Genomic DNA, 23,059 nt, shown 5'->3' on the forward strand with positions numbered 1-23,059 from the left:
TTAGCAGCTTCTGATGTAGATATTTGGGTTAAGAACCCAATCTACAAAGGAATAAGAGAACGAGCGAGCTTTATGCTTCATCCACAACCAAGACTTCAGTTGAGCCCTCTGAAAAACCTCCTCAGCATCTACTACCCCTTGCTGGAAGGTAATCATATTCCTCTGGTCCCATAAACTTCTAATGACATTTGCCCATACCCCTTTCCAGATCCTATTCTGCTTATTACTAACTTGAAACAAGTGAAAACTTTGGAAATGCAGCTTCAGATCATGTTGCTGTACGAATGAAATATCTACCCACTGAAAGCATAGAGACCAAACCTTCTGGGCATATTTACACTCCATGAAAAGGTGTTGACAAGTCTCCTCCTGTAACTGGCACAAGGGACACACCATTGAGTTCACCACTACCCCTCTCCAGCTCAAACTCACTCTTGTAGGAAGTCTTCCCATCAGTACCCTCCAGGCTGTCACTATCACATTTGGAAAAGCCTTTACCCTCCACAAGAGCTTATACACTTCTCCCTGGTTCCCTCTACCATGCTTAGCTAGACACTCGTAGGCAGAGCTCACTGAAAACAACCCCGGTACCTCCTTCCCCCATACTTGGGTGTCCTGGACATTTTTTCTCAAACTGACCCCTGATAGAAGCGTATTAAGGTCCCTCTCCAGAGAAGATTCCCATTCAAATCTACCTCTCCTCCACCTCAAGTCCCACCTCCACTCCGTGCCAACCCATTCACCCATCTCACCCACTGTTTTACCTTGGTTTAAAGATAAAGAATATAGGCGTGGGAACAAAGATTTGAGATCCACACTTCCGATCCATACTTCCTCCCAGAACTTTGCTTTGTCACCACAACCTATTTCCCAACCTAACTCTTCCTGAAAACCACCCTTTACCTCATCCCTCCTTACACATCTTAGAGAGGTCTCTCCACCACCAAGATTGAGATTTGACAGGTGTATGACTGCTTTCTACTCCCAAATCGTATTTGGAGTCCAACAACTTCTTCCATCTTCCATTCTCTTCCGAAAGACACCGCCATCTCCATTTCGCTAGGAGAGCTTTATTAAACAGGTGTATATCCCTACACCCCAACCCTCCCTCCTCTTTTGGTCTGCATACATCTTTCCAGCTAACCCAAGCAATTGGCTTGGTTAGTTTCCCCCAACCCCACAAGAATCTTGTTTGAATACTGATAATCCTTTTACACACCGAGGCCGGTACTCTAAACAGGGAGAGATAAAACAAAGGAATAGCAGTTAGAACAGAATTAATTAAGCAGATCCTCCCTGCCATGGATAGAAACCTCCCCTTCCAAACACTGAGTTTTGCTTTCAACTTGGTTATAACTGGATCCCAGAATTGCTTCTTTCTTGGATTCCCTCCAACCTCCAGTCCTAGATACTTGAAAGGAACCTCCATCTGAGTACAGTTCAACGTCTTAGTGAAACACCCTATAGTACTGCTTTGTACATTAATTCCTGCTAACCTTGATTTATGGAAGTTGATCTTCAATCCTGAGGCTAACTCAAAGCCTCTCAGAATGGCCTTCAAGGTTAACACATTCCCAAAGGTATCCTCACAGAGAAAAAGAGTGTCGTCCGCAAACTGTAGAATACACATCTCCACCTCATGCCTTCCTATCTTAAGGCCCGTCAGCATATTAACCTTCAAAGCTTGTCTTATTATCCCAGCAAGTCCTTCAGCAACCACAATGAACAAAAAAGGTGCTAGGGGGTCACCTTGACGCAACCCTCTAGAAGGCTTAAACTCCTCCGTAGGACTCCCATTAACTAAAACTGACACAGTAGCTGATTCCAGGCAACCTCTGATCCACAAGATCCACACAGTGTGGAAACCCAATTTGTGTAGCATATCATAAAGGAAATCCCATCGAACCGAGTCGTAGGCCTTCTCAAAGTCCACTTTTAGGCAGATACCACTTCTCCCCTTTTTCCTGAGATCCTCCACTACTTCATTTGCCATAAGGACGCTATCCAAGATTCCTCTACCCTTTAGGAAAGCTAATTGGCTTTCATCTATGATTGCAGGCAATACCTTCTTCAATCTCCCAGCCAACACCTTTGTAATGATTTTATAAATGACACCAACCAAAGAAATGGGTCTATACTGCTCCAGCTTAGAGGGGTCCCTCACCTTCGGGATAAGCGCAATAAATGAAGCATTACAACCCTTCGGGATGTTTCCAGTCGCATGAAACAAAGCCATTGCTTCCATTAACTCTTCTTTAACAAAGTCCCAGCTTTTCCGGATAAAATTGAAATTGAACCCATCTGGACCAGGGCTCTTAGACCCTTCACACTGCCACACTGCATCTTTAACCTCTTTTTCTGTGAAACCAACCACAAGCCCCTCATTATCTCTCAAGGTTAGAGTCTTAAACTCCACCTCATCCAACCTCACCCCTAGATCTTTCGTTGCATTGAACCTAGCTTCAAACAGCTTTTTCGCCTCCAACCGGACAGTACCTGGTTCCTCACTCTGTCCCCCACCTGAACACCCTTCACTTCATTCCTGAGTCTTTTCCACCTCAGAGATGAGTGAAAGAACCTAGTACAAGAATCACCACTCTTGAACCAACTTGCTCTAGCCTTTTGGCACATAAGAGATTCAAGTTTTTTGTTATTTTCTACCAATCGACTTGTCAACGCCATTCTGTTAAGCCTTTCACTTTCCTCCAGATCCCCGGTACAATCTCTGTTGTCTAGCTCCTCCAGCTCCTGTAGAATCCTCCTCTTAGCAGTATGAAGGTTACCGAACACCTCTCTGTTCCACACTTTCAGATCTGACTTGAGGAGTTTCATTTTCTCCTTAAATTTAACTATTTCGTTCCCCTAGACTGAGAAGGATTTCCATTTATCCTTAACCATGATGTTAAACCCCCTCTCCAGAAACCAAGCGTCAATCGATCTAAAGGGTTTAGGACCCCAATCCTTCTCCACAGATTTTATCACCAAAGCACAATGATCAGATACTTCCCTTCGAAGAACATACTTAATAGAATTTCTATTATATACTTAAAATGATATCACTAAATATAGTGCGAGTAATAAAATTTTGTTGATTTTTTATTCAAACCAATGTTTTCTTTCGGATTACGTGATAAAAAAAATGAGAGTGAAAAATATAATACGAAAAAAATAAAATAAAAACTCTCCGGATTAAGTGAAAAAGAAGTGAAAATAAAAATAATAAAATTAACATACTTCAGTTAAAAAATATATTTTTTTTATTATTATAATTTATAATCAATTATAAAATATTTATTATTAATTATGATGACACATAATTAATTATATAAAATTATTTATTATTTTATACGTAATTGATTACGTACATTTTGTTTGAAAACATTCTCTCCGTTATCACCTCCATGCAAATTTTTCCACATACCCTGAAACAAACAATTTTCTTGAAGCAAACACGGCTCTCTTATCTCTATTTCATAATGTTTCTAGCAATCCTTTTTGTTCTAGGAGAACCCAAATGGTTCATATATCATCTCTACCATCTAAGAAAATGATAATAAGAAAACCTTGATTTATGTAAGGAGGGATTCCAAGGAAATTTAATTAGTAAGTAAAAAAATTAAAATTCAAAGCTAAATGCTAACTTTAATTATTATTTTTTAAATTATACTTGAAGGAGTGGGTCCAAAACATACTAACTACTAAAAGTAAGTAGGGTTTACTAAACATAACTATTTAATAAAATTTGAAGAAACATAATTAAATAAAAACATGCTATAATAATTGTTTTTTATAAAGTCAAATTTCTTGTGGACTCCTTTTCAACTGACAGTCTTCGGTTTCTCGGTTCTTCAACTTTTTATTATAGTTTGTGCGTAGGTAAGGTCTACAATGCTCAAGTTTGTCTCAGTTCAATTTGTAAGCACGGGATTATATCTCATGTATCTTTTGACTTTAGGGTGTTTTTGTATTTATACAGTTGTTTTGAGTCCTTGAGTGTACGGATAGGTAGGTTAGGTCCAAAAGACTCAATCATATTTTAACCATGTTTTGTGAATAATTTGATATATTAGTGGCTAATGACGTGTGTAGATTTTTTATGAGGTCTCGTATGAAAAGTGTCGAATTGTCGAGGTGCCGATTGTTGGATATGAAGCCAGACCAATTGGGTTGGGCTGACTAGACACATGTTTAGTGAGTGGGCTTAATTATTATGTCCCTTTATTATCTCTATTTATCTCTATTTAAAGAGATCATTGTACTTGTAATTGGTGTGCAACAGGATATAATGTAAACCTAATAGTTGCCCGGGTGGATGTAGGTTGCAGTTGGCGACCGAACCACGTTAAATCTTATGTCGTTTATTTTTCTGCAGTTGATTCGTGATTATGTGTTTTGTTTCCGCGTGCGTTTTTCTCATCACCGATATGATGTCGACGTGATGTTGACTATCCGGATACTCAATATTTCGATAGTGCATTCAAGTTCAAATGAAATGGAGAGTCTAATTTATGAGGGGTCAAAAAAAAAATTAATTCTTAATATTAACCGTAGCATGATTTACACGTAAAGTATTGGGTGACAATGTTATCTATCTGCCTCTATGTATAATAATGTTGGTGTTTTATATTTTTTGTGGCCATATATTTTAAAATACTTATTTTGATCTTTATAATTTTTAAAATTCATTTAATATAGACCTCAATACCGTCACATGTCAATTTCTCTTCAAGATTTTTTTTCTGTCTTTCGTTGTCTTCGCCATATCTTTCATACGGGTCTTAACACACATGGAGGGAACAAGATATAATAGTTGGGGCTAATATTCAATGCATATATAAGTACTAAGATTTAGGTAAAATATTTATTTTTTATTGAATGATCAAATATCATACAAGAATACAAACAATATATTTTCAGGAAAGATATTACATTTTTTAAGACATATAAAATTATAAGTTATAATCATCAACCTCACATGTCATTATTACAACATTCGTTAATTTATAATAAAAAATTGCATATTTATTAACTATATTTTTACGTAATTTATTAAAATTAGTTGTGTAACCCATTCCATTATCTTTTAGGACAATGACACTTGACAATCATTAAAAAATAATTTAATTTTATATAGTCAATAAATAGAAGAAGAAAATGTTGCCTATTGACAAAGACTGCAGCTTTCAGAGAAAATTGTGACAAATGTTCTATATCTATTTTATTTTTCCAAAACTTATATAGTACTGGGTCTTGACTCATGTAGTTGAGATAAAAAAAATTTATAAAACCATATAATGACCAAAGAAAAAAATAGTTAAATAATATAGAAGAAAATAGCGATACGGATAGAAATTATTTATAACTATATAATGAGAATTCCTATATTTAGTATATACAGTTTTTTTTCAAAATTGTATAACTATTTCTATATATAAGTTACTTAACTTTAATTTTCATATAATTGTTCCATTTAATCTTTATTTTTTTTTAATTTCTCTTACATGCAGAGAAAATAATTAAGATATATTTTAATTTTTTTATAACAAACTCTGTAACAATATATAATAGATTTTAAAATAGAAATAAGATTTTATTACTAACCGTGACTAAGTTTTTAGAGACTTGATCAGCAATTAGGATTTTGGATCTATTTAAGTTCTTCTAATCAATTTTTTTTTACCCATAGATTTTGGAGTATCAAAATTACTAAATATCTATTTTTACATAGTAGTTTGAGAATTTATCTTGGACCATGATTTTGGAACTTGCATTTGGGTCTAACTTAGATTAGGTCAAATAAGAGTTTATGTTATTAGTAATGCTTATGGGTTTTACTGGAAAGTATTTTGTTAACCATATTCATTACATGGTTAACCACATTCTAAAACTATGTTAATCATTGGTTATTTGTTTTCTCATAATGTGTTTGGTTCTATTGATCACATGTGAAGGAGGACTAGCGGACGGGTGGGAAGGATGTTTAGTTTTAGTGATTTGGAGGTGTGGGATGGATGGAGGGTTTCATTTTTCAGGTCCTTTATGATACGGAGAGGTTGTAGAGGGTGTCAATGAATTTACTCGCATACCCTCCCTACACTCGCTGCAAACTTACCTCCTTTGAGACACTACAAACTTACCTCCTTTGAGACGCTGAGTCAATGTGACTCAAATCGATTTTGCATGACCCAATGTGACTCAAATCAATTTTGCATGCAGTGTTTTAAGAAGGAAAATCGATTTTAACTATTTTGTTCTTGAGCAAAATCGATTTTCACTCATATTGTAATGAAGTGAGAATCGATTTTGCACTTTGTTTCTACAAGTAGTGAGAATCGATTCTTTGTTCTAATAATCAATTTTGACCTGGGTCATGCTGAAAGAGAGAATCAATTCAAGTGTTGTTATATTCTTTAAAGAATCAATTTTGTGTCTTTGTTGGTGGGTCAAAATTGATTCTCATTAGATAAGACGCAAGCAAGAATCAATTCTCTTGTGTGGGGAGGGTGAAAATTGATTTTCAAGTTGATTGAATACAAGGGACAATCGATTCTCATATTTTTTTTGTTTATGCTAGAATGATTTTTTTTTATGAAGGTTGAAATGCTTATAATTGATTTCGAATATTTTAAGAATTTTAATAATTTTATATTTTTATTTAAATAGGATATTAAATATTTAGGATATGTATTTATTTAAAATTTTAAATATTTTAGGAATTTTATATATTTTATATTTTATTTAATAAAAATTTAAATATTTAGAATTTTTATTTATTTAAGATTTTGAATATTTTATGAATTTTATATATTCTAGATTTTTATTCAAATAGGAATTTAAATATTTATGTTTTTATTTATTTAAGATTTTGAATATTTCAGGAATTTTATATATTTCAAATTTTTATTTAAATAGGATATAAAATATTTAAGATTTGTATTTATTTAGAATTTTTAATATTTTTATTTTATTTTTATGTAGCAATTTCTAATTTGTATATATATAACCCTAATTATGTTACTGAAAATAATTATTCATCGATATAGAAAATAATTTACAACAGTTTAATTAACTCAAACTTAAATAAATATATATCATAATTACTATTCAAATATTTTTTAATGACAAGAGTAAATTTATAAACTTACATTTTATATTTAAAAATAAATAAAATTCTCCTCAACATCACATCTCTCACAAACTTCAATAAATTATCCTCACAAATCCACTCTAACATCCATAAATCCAAACAACCTCACCTATCCATTCAAATTCTCACAAATCCACTTTCTCTCATCCTCACAAATTCGTTATCCAATCTATACACGATCTAAATTAATGATGGAAACCATTTAGTCACTATATTTTTTTATTAAGAATTAAAAAGACTATGAAATCTCATTGAGTAAGACTCTACGTAGTATAATAATAGGATTTTATTCCTTCTTTTCAGTCTTGCAGAGATATTGTATATGTATAATTTCATTTGTAATTTGTTGTAAAGTTTTGTACAAACATTTGTGGGTTTTCTTTGGGCTTTCATTGAGCTTTGAATTGGGTTTAAAATATGAGCTAAGAATCCTAAAGAATTTGGTCAAACACTAGAGTAGAAGTGAGCATAGAGTAGAAGTCTCACATAATGTGAATTATGTCATTTTTGTAAGGTTATTGTTTGACATGTAGGGCTTTTGAATTTTCTCCATTTGCATCACATTTATTAGGATATGAAAAACAATAATGCATCTATAAATAACACCATACAATCAGATCTTGATTCTCATTTACTGAATACTTATCTTATTATTCTTTTAAGGTGTTAAATAGAAGTAATATTCTTCTCATTATCACCAAAAAAAACAAAAACAAAAACCGTAAGATAATTTAAAATTTTTCAAGAAACTTACAAGTTTTAATAATTTGTGTCTTCCTTTTAGAAAGAATGGTGCTTTTGGATGAGGGAGGGGCCATGGTAACAACACCAAAGACGTCAAAAATGATATAAAGGATGCTGGAAACCGTATGAACAACGTCATGACTAATCTATAGGAGACGGGGTGCCAAAATTAATGCGGAAAACACTAAAATCTTCTTTTTCACGTTTTCTTCTCTCAGCATATCCCTCTCAGGTTTATTTTCTATTTTATTACCATTCATATGCTATAAATTCCACTTCACTGAACCTTAATATTTTCAATAATATAATAAAATAAAAATTTAAAGTATTGATACACTTTTTCCCCTCAATAGCATTCATTTGAGTATTATTTCTCTCAATAGCACTCATTCGTGCTATGGTTAGAATTCGATTTTTGAGAAATCGAATTCCCACATTTATTTTATTTTTTAATTGTGGAAAAATATGCTCTTAAAATTTGATTTTCGAGGAGAAGAATTCTGAGAGTATATTTTTTTCCAATGATAATGAAGAGGATTGGAAAATTATAGTTTTTACTTTTAATTTTTTGTCTTTGACGTATAAATATTCTTTCAAAATTAATTATGTGATAACTGTAACACTTCGGAAAATAACATCTAACTATTACAATACAGGTTCTACATATTTCTATACACACTTGGAGTTTTTCAAAACATTCCTAATACATTATTAGGATTTGTAGAAATACAAATATTTACATATCCACAGCTCAAAATAAAACTCTGAAACCTCTAAGGCTCTCATGCACCTGTATGGTCATCTGCTCGTGTACATAGTACAGTCATCGCAGTTTAAACACAACAAGAAAAGCAAGGGTAAGCTAGTGAAAAATAGAATTTTATAATATACACAACTAAATTAAAAGAGAAAACCAAATTACATGATCAATTTCTCAAATTATTCAATTTTCTTCAAATCTCAACAATAAACAATCACATGGATCTACACATCTAGAATATTCAACAAACAACGTCTTCCGGAAGACCTGTTTTAAGTAAGTCCTACCAGAGACTAACACCTGATCCAAAGATTACCAACGAATCCAACAGAAAGGATCAGGGTAAGTTCAATACAACCCAAGCCGTGCATCTCATATGTCACGGTGTGCATGAACTCCCCCATCAGCTTCTCACCACCTGATATCTTAGTCTATGTGACTTAGATCAGTGAAGCTCGGAGATCTCTGTTACCACATAGGCATCAATACTTAATACACAGCAAACATCAGTCCATACATTATCCCAAATGTATGAATTCAATTCCATACCATTATGTCATACAATATCATTCAAAAAGTGATCCACAATATTCAAAAGCGTAATTAACATAAAAAAACAACACTTAAATATTAAACCATCAAAATATAATATTTTTACAAATTTAAATAATATATAAAAAAAATAACCCAATATATAAACACACAACATCCCTACAAGAGAAATTGAATATTGGGACCACGTCCCTTCCGCATTCAAATCTTCTATCCTAGGGTGCTATTAAAAATTAAATTTAGCTTCCCTTACCTCAATTGCTTGCTTTCCAAGCAACTTTTAGAATTTTATTCCCCACGGTCTGGATAAGCTTCAAGATTTACGGGCCTAATGCAAATTATCCAAACAGAACAAAAATTCAGTATATAGTAGAATAAGTTGAGAGGATTAAACTTCTCAACTGACCCGACCAAGATTGATGACTAAATCCTAAGTAAAAATAGAGAACAAAGGAACTTTAGAGCAAAAATGAACTTACTCTGTTTGAAAATCTGATCGGGTAGAAATGTTCCTTAGCTCCTCAGCTACAGCGTGGTATGATCAGATTCTAAAATAGATGAAGATTGGGAGAGAAAATTAAGAGAGAGGGAGATAAGAGAATTGGAGAGAGAGAATGGAGATAAGGAAGAATAATGTTTGCAGGGGTTCTGTTTTTTTTAAAAAAAACACGTTACAATAACCGAATGTTATGGTAAATTAGTTATTGGTGGGGCGAATTTTGGGGTGGTTTTGGATTTTTATTTCTTATTTTCAGTGTTGGAGTGAAATAGATTCTGGTTTTTCAGTGGATAATCGAAATTTGATTTCTAATTTTTGACTTTGATGTATGAATGTTCATCTGAAATTAATTATGCGATGATTGAATGTTTGTGATAATTGATTACTGATTGACCGAAATTTGGGGGTGTTTTCCATTTTTATCTCTTATTTTCGGCGTTGGAGTAAAAGAGATGTGAGTTTTTTTAATAGTGAGTGACTTGTATGAACTTATTTTTTATTTATTTTCAGTATTGGAGAAGAGCAAAGCTTATAAATGTTGTCCAGTAAGTGATTATAATCTGGATATGTATTTTTTATTTTTATTTTGGTGTAAAACTTCGTCCATATGAACTATGTGGTGTTCGGATTATCTAGAATTATAAAATTATTAATTTGTTATATTTTTAAAAATTAAAGTTATCATTATTATTTGGTTGAAAATGAAAAGAAATTAATAAATTAAAAAGAATTGATAATTTTAACATTGAATGCATTATAAATAAATGTATTGGTTGTAAAAAAGAATTAGAAATATTTGTAATGTTTAAAAAACTTAGAAATATAATTATTCAAGAAAGAAATAAGTTTTTACAAAATAAATATAAAATAATAAATTAAAAAGTTTTAGTTTAAAATTTAATTTTTCAGGAAATAATGTGGGTGAAGAGTGTTTCATGTTTTGTGTGGTTCATTGAATGAGATTCAATCTATAACGTTCCTTTTGACTTGATAATCTGCTCAAGAATCCGTGGATGATTCATGAAATAATAATGTTTATGTGGTTCATTTGTGAATGGTTGATGGGGGTGAGATTCAATTTAGAATGTTGTTTTGGCTTCACACTTTGCTAAAAAAATTGTGAGTTGTTAAAAAAATATACGGGCAAACAATGACTCATGCTTTGTGTGGTTCATGTGAATATTATGGAATGAGATTCAATGTGAGAAATTAATTTTGGCTTAACACTCGAATATGTAAATTATTAATGGTCAGTTTTTATTTAATTGTGCTTTCGTTTGATCTAATGGGTATGAATTTGTTGTGAATGTGATTATTTTTTCAAGTAATGAACTCTACAAAATTAGAATTGTTGCAATAGAACACATAGTGTTTTAAGTGTACAATTTCTCTCTACATTTATTTTCTCTCGTTAAAAAACAGAAAAAAACATATAGAGTTGTGATTTGAATGAAGTGGAAAAGAAAAACGCATTGATTAAAGTTGTGAAAATGTCCTCGGAAATGAGAATGAATCATGATTAGATATGGGCATCGTGGCGAAGCGCAGCGCGGTGAAGTGAACCACATGCATGGCTAGTTAATGTGGCAGGCAGTGGTGGCAGAACTTTGCTTTATTCACTGCGCAACCTTAAAGCTGAAACAGTTACGGCGTCGTCTCGCTACACCTGTACTTCCTCCAGGGAAACTTTGTTTTTAGTGCATGTTGAGACCACCGTGCTCCTGCACCGTACACCTGTCGTTCTTTCATAGAATGTGGAGGGCGGTGCTACCCTACATCTGTCTATCTGTACACCACCGCATGCTTCACCTATCATCTCTTTACCAATCTCTCCCTCCTTCCTTGGATTCCATTTTAAATATAAATATATGATAAATAAATACTCAATATAATCTTAAAAGGTAAACACAAACACGATTTCCTCAATATTTATCATTTTAACCAAGTAAAAAAAAATATTTAACATATACCAACTATGAAATATGTTAATATTATCACTTTTATCTTAAACTAATTGCTGTTTAAGAATAACACTAAGTATGTGGCTTCTTGAAACAATCTTATTAAAATACATTTCGTAATTTCATTCAAATAGCAAATACATTATTTTTATCTTTTGTAAATAAAGACATTTGTTAGTTCAGAAAAATCAGATTTAAGATTATTTATATTTTTTATAAAAAAATAAAGAAATATGTATCTTAATAAGTTGACTAATTTAATAAGTTGACTAATTTATGATTTATTTATAGAAAATCATTTTATTGTTACAATGGTTTCCATCTATTTTGTTATTAAATTTTTTTATGAATATATATAGCTTATCTATGTATCGTTTTTGTTAAGATATGAGTTTTTGTTTAGTTTTATAATTTTTTTTGTATATTTTTTAATAATATTTATTTTATGTGATGATAAAAGATTATTGTTATTTGAGTGTCGATTTAACTGAGATGTCATGTTATATAGTGATGCATATCATAACATAAATTTTTTTATAAAAAAATAAATAAATTATAGTTTATTTAAGGATAAACTTGGAAAAAGAATGTATTCATTAAACTTTTCACAAACATTTATTAAAAAGGAATCAAAATCAAACGAAGTTTTTATAAGCTTAAATTAAATTAAGTTATGTATAAACTAAAAATATAATTTGAGTGAAACTAATATATATTTTTTACAATTAACTTCATAGGTCAATTTTAGTTTTTTATTTTAAAAAAATACTTATAGAGGTAATAAGTCTCGTTAAAAGATTTAACCAAACGTTTACTATTAAATATGTTAGATATTTTATTTTATATTAGAAACAATAAAGTTTTCTCTATGTATTTGATGTACTCAACTAAATAAGTTAAAGTCTCGTGCTAATTGATATATACCATTTTTTTTTCTCTTTTTTTATATTGTTTAAAAAATTAATTAAAAGTAAAATAAATTGTTTTAATTTTAATAAAGTAGTGGTTAAGTTTTCTATTTTATTTCTTTCTCTTTTTAATTAAAAATATAAATGGTAAAAGAGAAAACTAATTTTAAAAAATAATATAAAAGAATTTTTTTAAAGGTTTAAAATTTTAACTTGAGAGTAAACCTTTAACTTTTCTACTCTCAAACAATAGAATGTCTCACTATCTCCTCTCTGGTTAGTAAGTACATTTCACACATTATTCCCAGGTTAAAAAAATCTGTTTCAATCATCTCAGTTTTTCTATTTAAATTTTATTAGTATATTTTATTTTCTCAGATGTTTATTCATCGTATTAAAAATAATTTTTTATAAATATGAAATATAACGTATAAACTTAAAATAATTTATTTATTATAATAATCATTATAAATATTTATTAGATTTTAAATTACGAAGATAATTCAGTCATAAAAAACAATTAAATAAGAAAAGTGTAAATAAGTTTATCGAATATACTTATCATAAATGTAGAAATCAATTTAGTTAGATATATATTTGCAATTATATATATATATATATATATATATATATATATTTCCCATTTTATCTTATTAAATCACTATAAATTGAATATCAATAACATAGTCTATACAAATTTGATAATTTCATTACTAGATGGTAATTATACATTTATGAATTTCTCATCAGTCATTTTTTTTTATCTAAAATGTAATTTGCAACCTTTAGTTTTTATGTTTAGTAAAGGATGATTTAAAAAAAGGTTAAAATTAAGCCATATTTAATAGATAATTTATAATGTTATTTATTTAATAATTTATTTTACAAAATTTATTATTTTTTAAATTTCTTTCTTTCACATTTTCTTTAAGCTTTTGAAAAAAAAATCTATTTGTTATAGTAATGTTTGTATGTATAGAGTTTTGTTTTTGCTTGAGATTTGAGTTGAATAGATTTATCTGTTAGTCTAAGTCTTTATTGATCTCTTTAGTTTTTGAATTAGACTTGATGGGAGCAAGTTAGATTGTTATTTAATTATGAATGTTCTAGGTTTTACTAGTTAGTTTTGTATATTTTGAGTACTTAGAGAAATTAAATTTGCAATTGTCTTAAACGATGAGAAGTAGAAAAGTGAAGTTTGAATTTTTGATTAAATTAGGTGCAAATGATGCATTTATATGTTGATATATGATGTTCGAATATGAATGTCGAATTGATGAATTAAGTATGTATACAATTGTTTGTATAGTAAAATTTGTTGAATACTAAATAAATATCTTTAATAGATACAAGTAATTAGTGAGAAAATATTAATTGATGAATTGTTTTTGTTGGAACATGGTATTGTAGTATTACTCCTATTGCAACAGCGTTTCATTCTGTTTTTGTCTGTGTTGCTCCTCTCCTTTCCTTCAAAAGGAGACTCACACCATATCAACACAACACACCCTGCACCAACTCAACTTTGAACCTTCAAGCACATTGTTTTCTTCACTTGTCCCACACCTCCAAAATCACTCTGATATACTCAATCTTTCGCTTTTGTTCACAAGAGCAGCATGCATGTTCTTTTCCCTGTGAAGAGACTCGCCTTCTCTGATCCTCTTTTGTCACACAGAAGAAGACTTTTTCGTTGGTTCAGTTTAGGTGTTGTAGCTTCTCTTCTTTTGTTGTCTCTCTTCATTCTTGGTAACTCCCTCAGGGTTTCCAAAGTTGCAGTCTTTGTTCCACAACTAAGCACTGTTGCTGCAAATTCTTCGCTTGCTTCTCGCCCCTTCTTACCTTTCAATAATACTAGCCACTCTTCTTCCTCTGGGAGCAGCACTTCTAACACTTCAAAGTCTGACGAGTACAAGAGTTCTGTGAAGGTTATTAAGGAAGGAAGTGTGGTAGTTGTGGATGGAAATGGAGCGAATCATGTGTTGGAGGAAACAAAGAGTGTCAGGGGTTTGCAGAATTATAGTTTTTCTTCTTATTTGTTGCCAGAGAGTAACAAAGGAAAGCATGAAGGGGATTTGGTTAGGGAAAACAGTTTAAGGAATGTAACTGTCACTCATAATGAGAAAATGCAGGTTGGTTTACATGAGGAATGTGACATTTTTGATGGAAAGTGGGTAAAAGATGGTTCAAAGCCATATTATCCTTTAGGGTCTTGTCCACATATTGATAGAGATTTTAACTGTCACCAGAATGGGAGGCCTGATGGAGAGTATGTTAAATGGAGGTGGCAGCCATATGGGTGCAAAATTCCAAGGTAGAGAGATATATGATAACTGTTTGTATGTAACGACTATGAAGTGTTCATGTTAATCTAGAACAGAAAAGTAGTTTGTACTGGAATAAGGAAAAAGAGATTAATATTCAATGTTTACTGTAACGATAACGTGAAAGTAAGATTTGTGATAAACGCGATGTATGCATATAAATTTAGGACCAAGTCTTTTGCATTATCATTAATTTTATGCAAGAAGGGACATTTTGTGAATTGAATGTGGTTGGATTCTCTTTTATTCAGAGCAAAACTATGCATTTAGCCTCAGAAAAAAGTATACAATTATTGTTCTCGTATTTGATCAATGATTGATGTCATCATGTCACTCCTCAGTTTGAATGCAACTGATTTTCTGGAGAGGTTGAGAGGACAGAGGCTGGTTTTTGTGGGGGATTCACTGAACAGGAACATGTGGGAGTCACTTGTATGCATTCTCCGTGAAAGTATCAGGAACAAGAAACGGGTATTTGAAATTTCGGGGAGAAGGGAATTTAAGAAGAAAGGTGTTTATTCTTTTAGATTTGAGGCGAGTTTCCTTCACTTGTTTGATATTTGTCTAGTGTGAATCTTGTAGCGCTATGGTGTCTTACTAGAATTTTTTGCGGTATTTTAGGATTATAATTGTTCGGTGGACTTAGTTGTTTCGCCATTTATCGTTCAAGAGTCAACTTTCAAGTCCAAAAATGGATCATTTGAGACATTAAGATTGGATTTGATGGACTGGACTACGACCAGGTATGAAGATGCTAATATCATAGTCTTCAACACAGGACATTGGTGGACCCATAATAAAACATCAAAAGGGTGAGTTCAATTCCCATACACCACATTTGTAATGTGAGATTGCTTTATCAATCAAATATTGTTATGCATTTCTTGCGTCATGTGCTCCTAATTAGCACTTTTTTTTTCATTTTGCTGTCATCTGGTACTGCTACAGAGAAGATTATTATCAGGAAGGAAACCATGTACACGCAAGACTCAAGGTTCTGGATGCATACACCAGAGCCTTGACCACTTGGGCTAAATGGGTTGACCGAAAAATCAATGCCAATCAAACTCAGGTTTTCTTCCGGGGATACTCAGTCACCCACTTCTGGTATTGTTCTCTTTTACATAGCTTCCACAATTCAATTGTTTGTATAAGGACTTGCTACTGTTTCCTTACTTTTACTTGGATTCAAGAATTAATCGAAGCCTGTTTCTAACTGGAAATATGTGCTACTTAGGAAATACTTGTTTACCAAGGTCCTGTCTCATCTCATATCATCTATATTGATTATCAGATTTTTCACTTGGCCTCCACAATTATGTCTATGTAATAATGAACATGCAATAGTTCATTGTCGGAAAAATTGGATTATGCAGACATTTGGTAATTGATAGATCTGTTTGATCAGGAGATAAACAGAATGTTGTTGGTAGTTGAAAACTTGTTATCCTTAGACTCTCTAGTTGCTTTTTCTTTCCTATTAGGTAAAACCTCTTTAGGTAATGGCTACTTTATTTTTATCATTGCTGTTGGCTTAATTACCTAAGCAAGTTCCCCCTCACCCCTACTTCCTCCTTGCAGCATGGCGTGCACCTGCCTTTAGTATTGATACTCTAGTAAACTAATACAAAATACAATTAAGCAATTTTGCACCATTCTCACTGGGTTGAATTTTGTTCTTTGTTAAGCAAATTTAAATTTACCTGCTATATGGTGTAAAATTGTGGTTATGATTTAAACTAACCACTAACCCTTATCATTTTAAATAACTACTGGCAATAAGACTAGCATTTCATTTTTATTTTAACCAGAATCATATCTTGCTACAAAGACTGTTCCAAGGTCATGGTGACTTCAATGGTATATTTTAGCAATTTAGAGATTCATATGCATGTGTTATACCTTGAGTAAGTTCCAATACTCTGCAGGGGTGGCCAATGGAATTCAGGAGGACAGTGCCATAAAGAAACTGAGCCAATATTTAATGAAACTTACTTACAAAAGTATCCTTTAAAAATGAGGGCTCTAGAAAGTGTGATCCAACAAATGAAAACCCCAGTAGTATATATGAATATAAGTAGGCTTACAGATTACAGAAAAGATGGGCATCCTTCAGTATACAGAAAGGGGTATAAGAAATCAATGGATCAGAACTCTACTGCACTATTCGAAGACTGCAGCCATTGGTGCTTGCCTGGGGTACCGGATACTTGGAATGAATTGCTATATGTTTCTCTCTTAAAATATGGAACGGGAACTTGGAAAAGCTGAACAAATTTCCTCATTCATTCCACAAACCAGTTTCTTATTCTTTTTGCATAGTTATATTCAACATGTAGTTTTTTGTTGCATGCCTTTAGTGATAGTTTGATTACAATAAACAAGATAGCCAGGGAAGGAAATAGGATAGTAGATTGGCTTGCCAATTCTTCCCATGCTTCTGAGGTTCAACTCACTTTCTTTTCGGTGTTCGGTAAGTAAATGGATTTTGTATTTATGTATTTAGAATTTACAGGCACGTATCATAATACTTGGAATGATACGAAATCTTTATGTTTTATTTAGTTTTATGTGAATCTCTCTGATACACCAGTTATAGAAAATAAAGAATCAAATTTATGTCAAAGGGTGATTTTTTTTATGATGGTTTAGGATTTGAGATTCTATTTGAGACACAATGACAATTCTATTTAAAAAACAAAAAGGCTCTCCCATTGGCTAATAGGTAATGGGGTTTGAGATTCTATTTATGGGACAAAATGGCATGTCTTTGAAACAATGTATTCTTGTAACATTTAATTATATTTCATGAACTATTAACGAAGCATATTCATTTCCTTTTAGACATGACAGCGAGAGCTTAACAGCGAGAATTTTCTTATCATCTTGAATGTGAGTTTGTTTAGATAACTCTTTTTAATAGACAATTAGAGAACAAAAATACAGGAGAAAACAATAATTATTTGTATACTGTGATTTGTCTTCCATTGAACTCAGTTTTCTTGGTTAACTCTAGTCCTTTAGTTAGCATCCATAATTATCAAGTTCACTTATTACCTATACATTTCAATTGAAACATTGTTATTGAGATTACATCGGATACATATCTTAATCATGTTCCATAATTAAAATCAATTGTAGCAAAATTTAACCGTCACTTGTTGAACTAGTTCCAAGACTGATAAACGCTGTCTTGAATTATTATATGACGGGTGTCCGGTTTTTGTTGTAACCATGTTCAATGAGATTCTTCCACTTTCTAAGACAAAAAGGTGGTAGCCAAGTGTATGTTGAAGTGAAAAACAAACACTCATATAATAGTGGTTGACTTCCTATTAATTTTAGTAAATAAAATTTCCACTTGTGAATGCTGTTTTTTACAGGGAGAGGATGGGCTATTTACCCGGAATAATCATAATCACAGCAAAATCAGAAACTAGAGTGCAAAAGTGGCTTGGTCATTTTGTCTTTTAACACTTTTCTAGGAGGGTTTTGCAGCTTTTCTAACCAATCAACTTGTGCAGAACATAACCCTCCACTTTAAGGAGCTAAAACACTACTAAAATGATTTTATTGCATATAAGGCCACACAACACAGCAAGCATACACACTAAGACACATGGGAAAAGGAAGAGACACACAGCAAGGTTAGGGAAATGGAGAGGAATATGAGGTTATAATTACCTACCTACTCATCTGCAGAACCTGAAGAGAGCCGGACTGTAGTCATCTGCAAATTGAGTGTTATGGACAACACAAGTTGGTAGCTGGCTTCTCAAAGAAAGGAGATCTTTGTTTATTACATTCTACTGGTAGAAGAAGAAGAAGAAGAAGAAGTAGAAGAAGAACTACAATAGAGTCAATACATAGCCATAAGGACCCCTTAATGAGAGAAAGTCCATTGCCTTTCTGTGACTTGCCGGTTTGCCTGGCTGTAGCCAAAGCTTCTCTGACCTATGGAGAATGCTTCTCTGCTTCATGCCACTCAGTGAATCATGTTACTCCATATATACCCTTTGTGGTTAATGATTAGAGAAGCCAATGGCTAAGCATAAGCAAACTGTAAGAGGAGGAGGAGTGTGAGGGGTGAGGACCCTCTCACACAATCCTCCATTCTTCTTTAAGAGCCATGGATTGATTTTTGCCAACAAAGCTCCATGCCTATACCAGATAGATTGGTTTGAATGATTTCTCCAAAGGGCTCTATAGAAGGCTAGTGGGGAAGTTAGTTTCTGACCATTGCTTTAAATAGCTGATGATTGAAAAACTCACAAGTGGTATGATCTATTCATTATCCAAATACATTCTTACTTTTGCTTTCAAACCATTAAATTTAAAAGTTGCAATACAGTAGAGTGTCCATTAAAAATAAATAATAGGTTAAAGTATTTATTTGGTCATTGGACTATTTTAACCTTAACCCAATTACCTAACCTTTTTTTGCATTTCGATGTAATCAGGATAGAGCTAATCTAGCTAACTCTTATTTTTGAGTAAAGGTATCACTTAGTTACACTTCTTTCTTTTCTGTTGGTGTTGAACACAGTTTAGTGACCACTAAACTTTTATTTCTTCACTTTGGAAAAAAAAAGGTTTTATTACTATGTAGTTAGATATTCACATACCTAATGTATACGTATAAGTATCGAACTATATAATCTTTTACCTTTTTCTTTTTCCATAATCTTCAAATTTTCTTTTCATACTACACATTCTGCCAGGAAATTTAAGATAAACTAAAGAAGCGTGTACAACTTCCAGAAATGAGAGATGAAGTAGAAAGATTGGTGTGAGTGAAGGATATGAGTGAGAATGTAATAATAAACTTCAAACATGGGTACCTACCCTCTACTTTTTCATTGGTGCTTGACTTTTGATTATTGGACGTTATTGCATCAGTGAATCCACTAGCTGATTCTGTATCCCCACTTTGCTTTCAATGATACATACATATCATCTTAATCATCCACTAATTTCATTCTTTCTCACCAGCCTTGCCAGCAAAGCTATGCTATGTTTGTTTTCTTGTCTTTTGTACTTTGCAACGTGTCAAAATAGAATGCTTCTAATGTGAGATCTCAAAATCTACAATTCTTAACCATCAGAGTGCACCTAAACTCTTTTAACTTTGTTATGTTAATCCCTATCTTACGTTCTTTTTTGTATCTTCTGAGGCCTTTTTCAACTCTCTTTCTCAAAACAATGATTCCACTGTCACCAAACACTCAAGTCATCTTTTTTTTTTTTGTATTTTAGTGAATAAAAGTTGTAGTCAATAGCTCGAACTTACGTTGAAGACTTCTCTCTCTTTCCCTCTCTCTTCCTTAACGAATATTAGAAGGGTCCTTCTGAACTTGGTTTGACTTACTTTTCTCGACTTGTGTTTGAATAGAGCGTTTTATCATGTTGAAAACTCACACTTATCTACAAGCTACTAGCACATGTAAGGCAAAATATGCATATTGATTACTTTTTCACCACGCATCTAAGCATTTAACAACTTATTTCGTTCATTCATGCACCAAAACACTTGATGGTCATAGTTTTCTTATTGATCAATACGAAAAATATTATCTTATTTTTACTTTAATCTACATATATTTAGAATTACTTATAAAATAAAGAACCAAAATAGAAAAAAGCTTTACCAAACAAAAGGGACAATTTACTGAAATGGTAAGTGATCTCCTTATCAGATATGCACACAATAATAGCAGCTAGACTATCCACTGAAGCTTCTTTTTACCTTGCCTCTTCTTTAAGCAAACAAACAAAATGTACATCAATTTTTTTGTACACCCTTTTAGACTCTAACTTTGCAATTTACTTATTACTGTTGTAACCACACATAATGTGTGCAGTAGATGGCAACAGCTACAGTGAAGGAGATCACAGCTTGTTTTCTCAATTTTTCTTTGTGGCCTTCATTGCAGAAACAAAAACAAAAAACAAAAACAAAAACTGCCATTGATTTCACTTGGTCAGAACAATAAGATTGCTTTGTCTTGAGTTAATTATTTATATAAACTCTATTTCCTTTTTAATAATGGAAAGCACTATGGTCCACCATATTGCAAATGGACACACGACACTTAATGGAAAATCTGAGTCGGTTCCGATTTGCAATCGAGTTTTGGGTCCCCTCATAATCCAAAATTTCTATGTTTTTACTGTGTGTTCAGTTTAATTTACGTTCAAATTTGGACGATTGCTTAGGTTGTCATCATCTTATGTTGTTATTTCCAAACGTGACAGGTAGAAGGCCTAGTACAACTGACTTTTCCACAATGGTTTCAATTTGGAATCAAAACCAACGGGTCCCTTTGTGGTTCAAATTATTTTTCAGTTCAAGATCATGCTCAATTTTCTATCTAATTGCATAATATTAGAGGTTTGGTTATTTGTTCTGATTCTCATATGACCACCACCACCACCACCTACTAGATTTTGCCTATATCAACCATTGAAGGTACTACCAAGCCTTCAATATATTCTTTATACTAGCTTTCCTTCACTAGGAATGACGTCACAACAGTGCCTACCCTACACATATTGTCATAATCTTATTCCCTCCCCTTTTTGGTATCTTCCCTTTTGCTTTTATGAACATATATATTTTGTTAATGTTGCACCAGTTTGCTATTTGAATCAATGTTGATGATGCAAGAGTTATATCAGTAGAATTTTTTTAAAAGTATTCATAGGATTCACGAAGCTTAGCAGTTTTTAGCAATAATGTTTTCCTTCATAGTTAAGTAGTCCTAGAGAAACCGGAAAAGACTTGGCTTTTGACTGCACTTGGTGGACTTCAAAGAATACTTTATATTGAACTGATGAGCTGGTCTATGAACTTTATAAAAGTTCATTGAAAATTGCTACAATTTGTCTATTTCAAAATTAGAACATGCGTAAATGAAGGTATGTTAACTATATATGAGAATGAACTTCTGAATAATAATGGAACAATGAAGATAAAAAGTTTAACTTCTTTATTTTTCTTCCCATACTTAATTGTTTATTTTTATGGGTGGAATTTTTCTAAAAGAATGTTGTAGAACATAACTGATAATTTTTTCTTCTCTGTGTTGCTGGACACAACTTTATAAGAAAATCTAAAATAAAATTAGATAAATATTCAATTAGTACAGCATTTATTTACATATCTTGTTTTTATTATAATAAGAAAAGAAATATAATCTTTGTCAATAATTTTAATTTTATTAATTTTGTATGAATTCTGGTAATGATTATTGAGCTTGTGTTTTTACGTCTAATATCTTGTTTTATTTTAATAAGAAAAGAATTACAGGTTTGTACAATAATTTTAATTTTATTAGTTTTGTATGAATCTCGTTAATGATTATTATAATTGAGCATGTGTTTGGTCTTTAATAATCATTAGTAAATAATAAGTTTTTTTTACGTTTAATATGTAGGATTTTTTTTATTAAGACACTAGACGGTCTAGTACCTAATATATAGTTTAACACCATTTAGATGGTCTCGTGATAAGAGAGCACATGGTTTCTAATGATAACAAATAATATAAGATGTGTTAATATTTTTAATAAAGCTATTGTATGTGTAGTCTTAGACAAAGACACATTACACAATCTATTAAGACTAAACCTGGTATGCGGTCCTGTAGTATTAAAATTATTAGGCAGTCTCTCAAAGTTAAGCTTATTAGAAAATCTCTATTTTCAAATGAGTGAAAAACTTTATGTTTTTAACATGCTAGATAGTCTCACAGCAAATACTTGCTAGACAATGTCACAATACAAAGATGTGTTAGACGATCTCTCTAAACTGTCTTTGTATGCTCAACATGCTAGACAATTTCAAAGGATGAGATGATTTAGACAAAACAATTACCATGAACTCGTTAGACAATCACTTCGTTTTTTACATGTTAGATGATCATTTCATCTTTTATTGTTAGATAGTTTAACGTATCAAAGAGTATTTAAACCCAATCTCAGTGTTCTTAAAATGCCTTTTGACATTGTTTAATTATTTTTTAACCTCATTTGATAACATTAATTTATAAAAATCAAAATTTTCATTCAAAAGAACTCATTAATTAATTATGGAAAATTTTTGTATTCTGATAGTAGAACAAAACAATTCAAAAACTATATATCTTGATTAGCTTAATGATTTT

At 31.8% G+C, this 23,059-nt stretch overlaps 2 protein-coding genes and 1 long non-coding RNA gene across 5 annotated transcripts; 1 reads left to right on the forward strand and 2 right to left on the reverse strand.

Moving 5' to 3' along the window:
- LOC137839059 (uncharacterized) lies at positions 1-747 on the reverse strand. Its single transcript, XM_068648187.1, has one exon. It carries the CDS (start codon positions 745-747, stop codon positions 1-3), a length of 747 nt encoding a protein of 248 aa, XP_068504288.1.
- Positions 748-8,519: 7,772 nt separating this feature from the next.
- Positions 8,520-9,854, reverse strand: LOC137805800 (uncharacterized). The gene is made up of 3 exons (XR_011080238.1): positions 9,683-9,854; positions 9,457-9,531; positions 8,520-8,693 (listed from the first exon to the last, which is right to left on the reverse strand). It is a non-coding gene; the product is annotated as an uncharacterized lncRNA (long non-coding RNA).
- A 4,107-nt stretch (positions 9,855-13,961) lies between these two features.
- Positions 13,962-21,284, forward strand: LOC137806564 (protein trichome birefringence-like 2). Of its 3 annotated transcripts, XM_068606761.1 has the most exons (6): positions 13,972-14,703; positions 14,821-14,885; positions 15,237-15,429; positions 15,517-15,707; positions 15,844-16,002; positions 16,824-19,114. In XM_068606761.1, exons 1-6 carry the CDS (start codon positions 14,191-14,193, stop codon positions 17,164-17,166), a joined length of 1,464 nt encoding a protein of 487 aa, XP_068462862.1. In that variant the 5' UTR covers positions 13,972-14,190; the 3' UTR covers positions 17,167-19,114. The 3 variants fall into 3 exon arrangements, with proteins under 3 accessions (XP_068462861.1, XP_068462862.1, XP_068462863.1); XM_068606760.1 differs by having other exon boundaries at positions 13,962-14,885; XM_068606762.1 differs by lacking the exon at positions 16,824-19,114 and adding an exon at positions 21,151-21,284 and having other exon boundaries at positions 14,013-14,885.
- The last annotated feature ends 1,775 nt before the right edge of the window (positions 21,285-23,059 follow it).

Source organism: Phaseolus vulgaris, chromosome 3 (assembly GCF_000499845.2).
Source record: "Phaseolus vulgaris cultivar G19833 chromosome 3, P. vulgaris v2.0, whole genome shotgun sequence".
In the NCBI taxonomy this organism is placed as follows: Eukaryota; Viridiplantae; Streptophyta; class Magnoliopsida; order Fabales; family Fabaceae; genus Phaseolus; species Phaseolus vulgaris.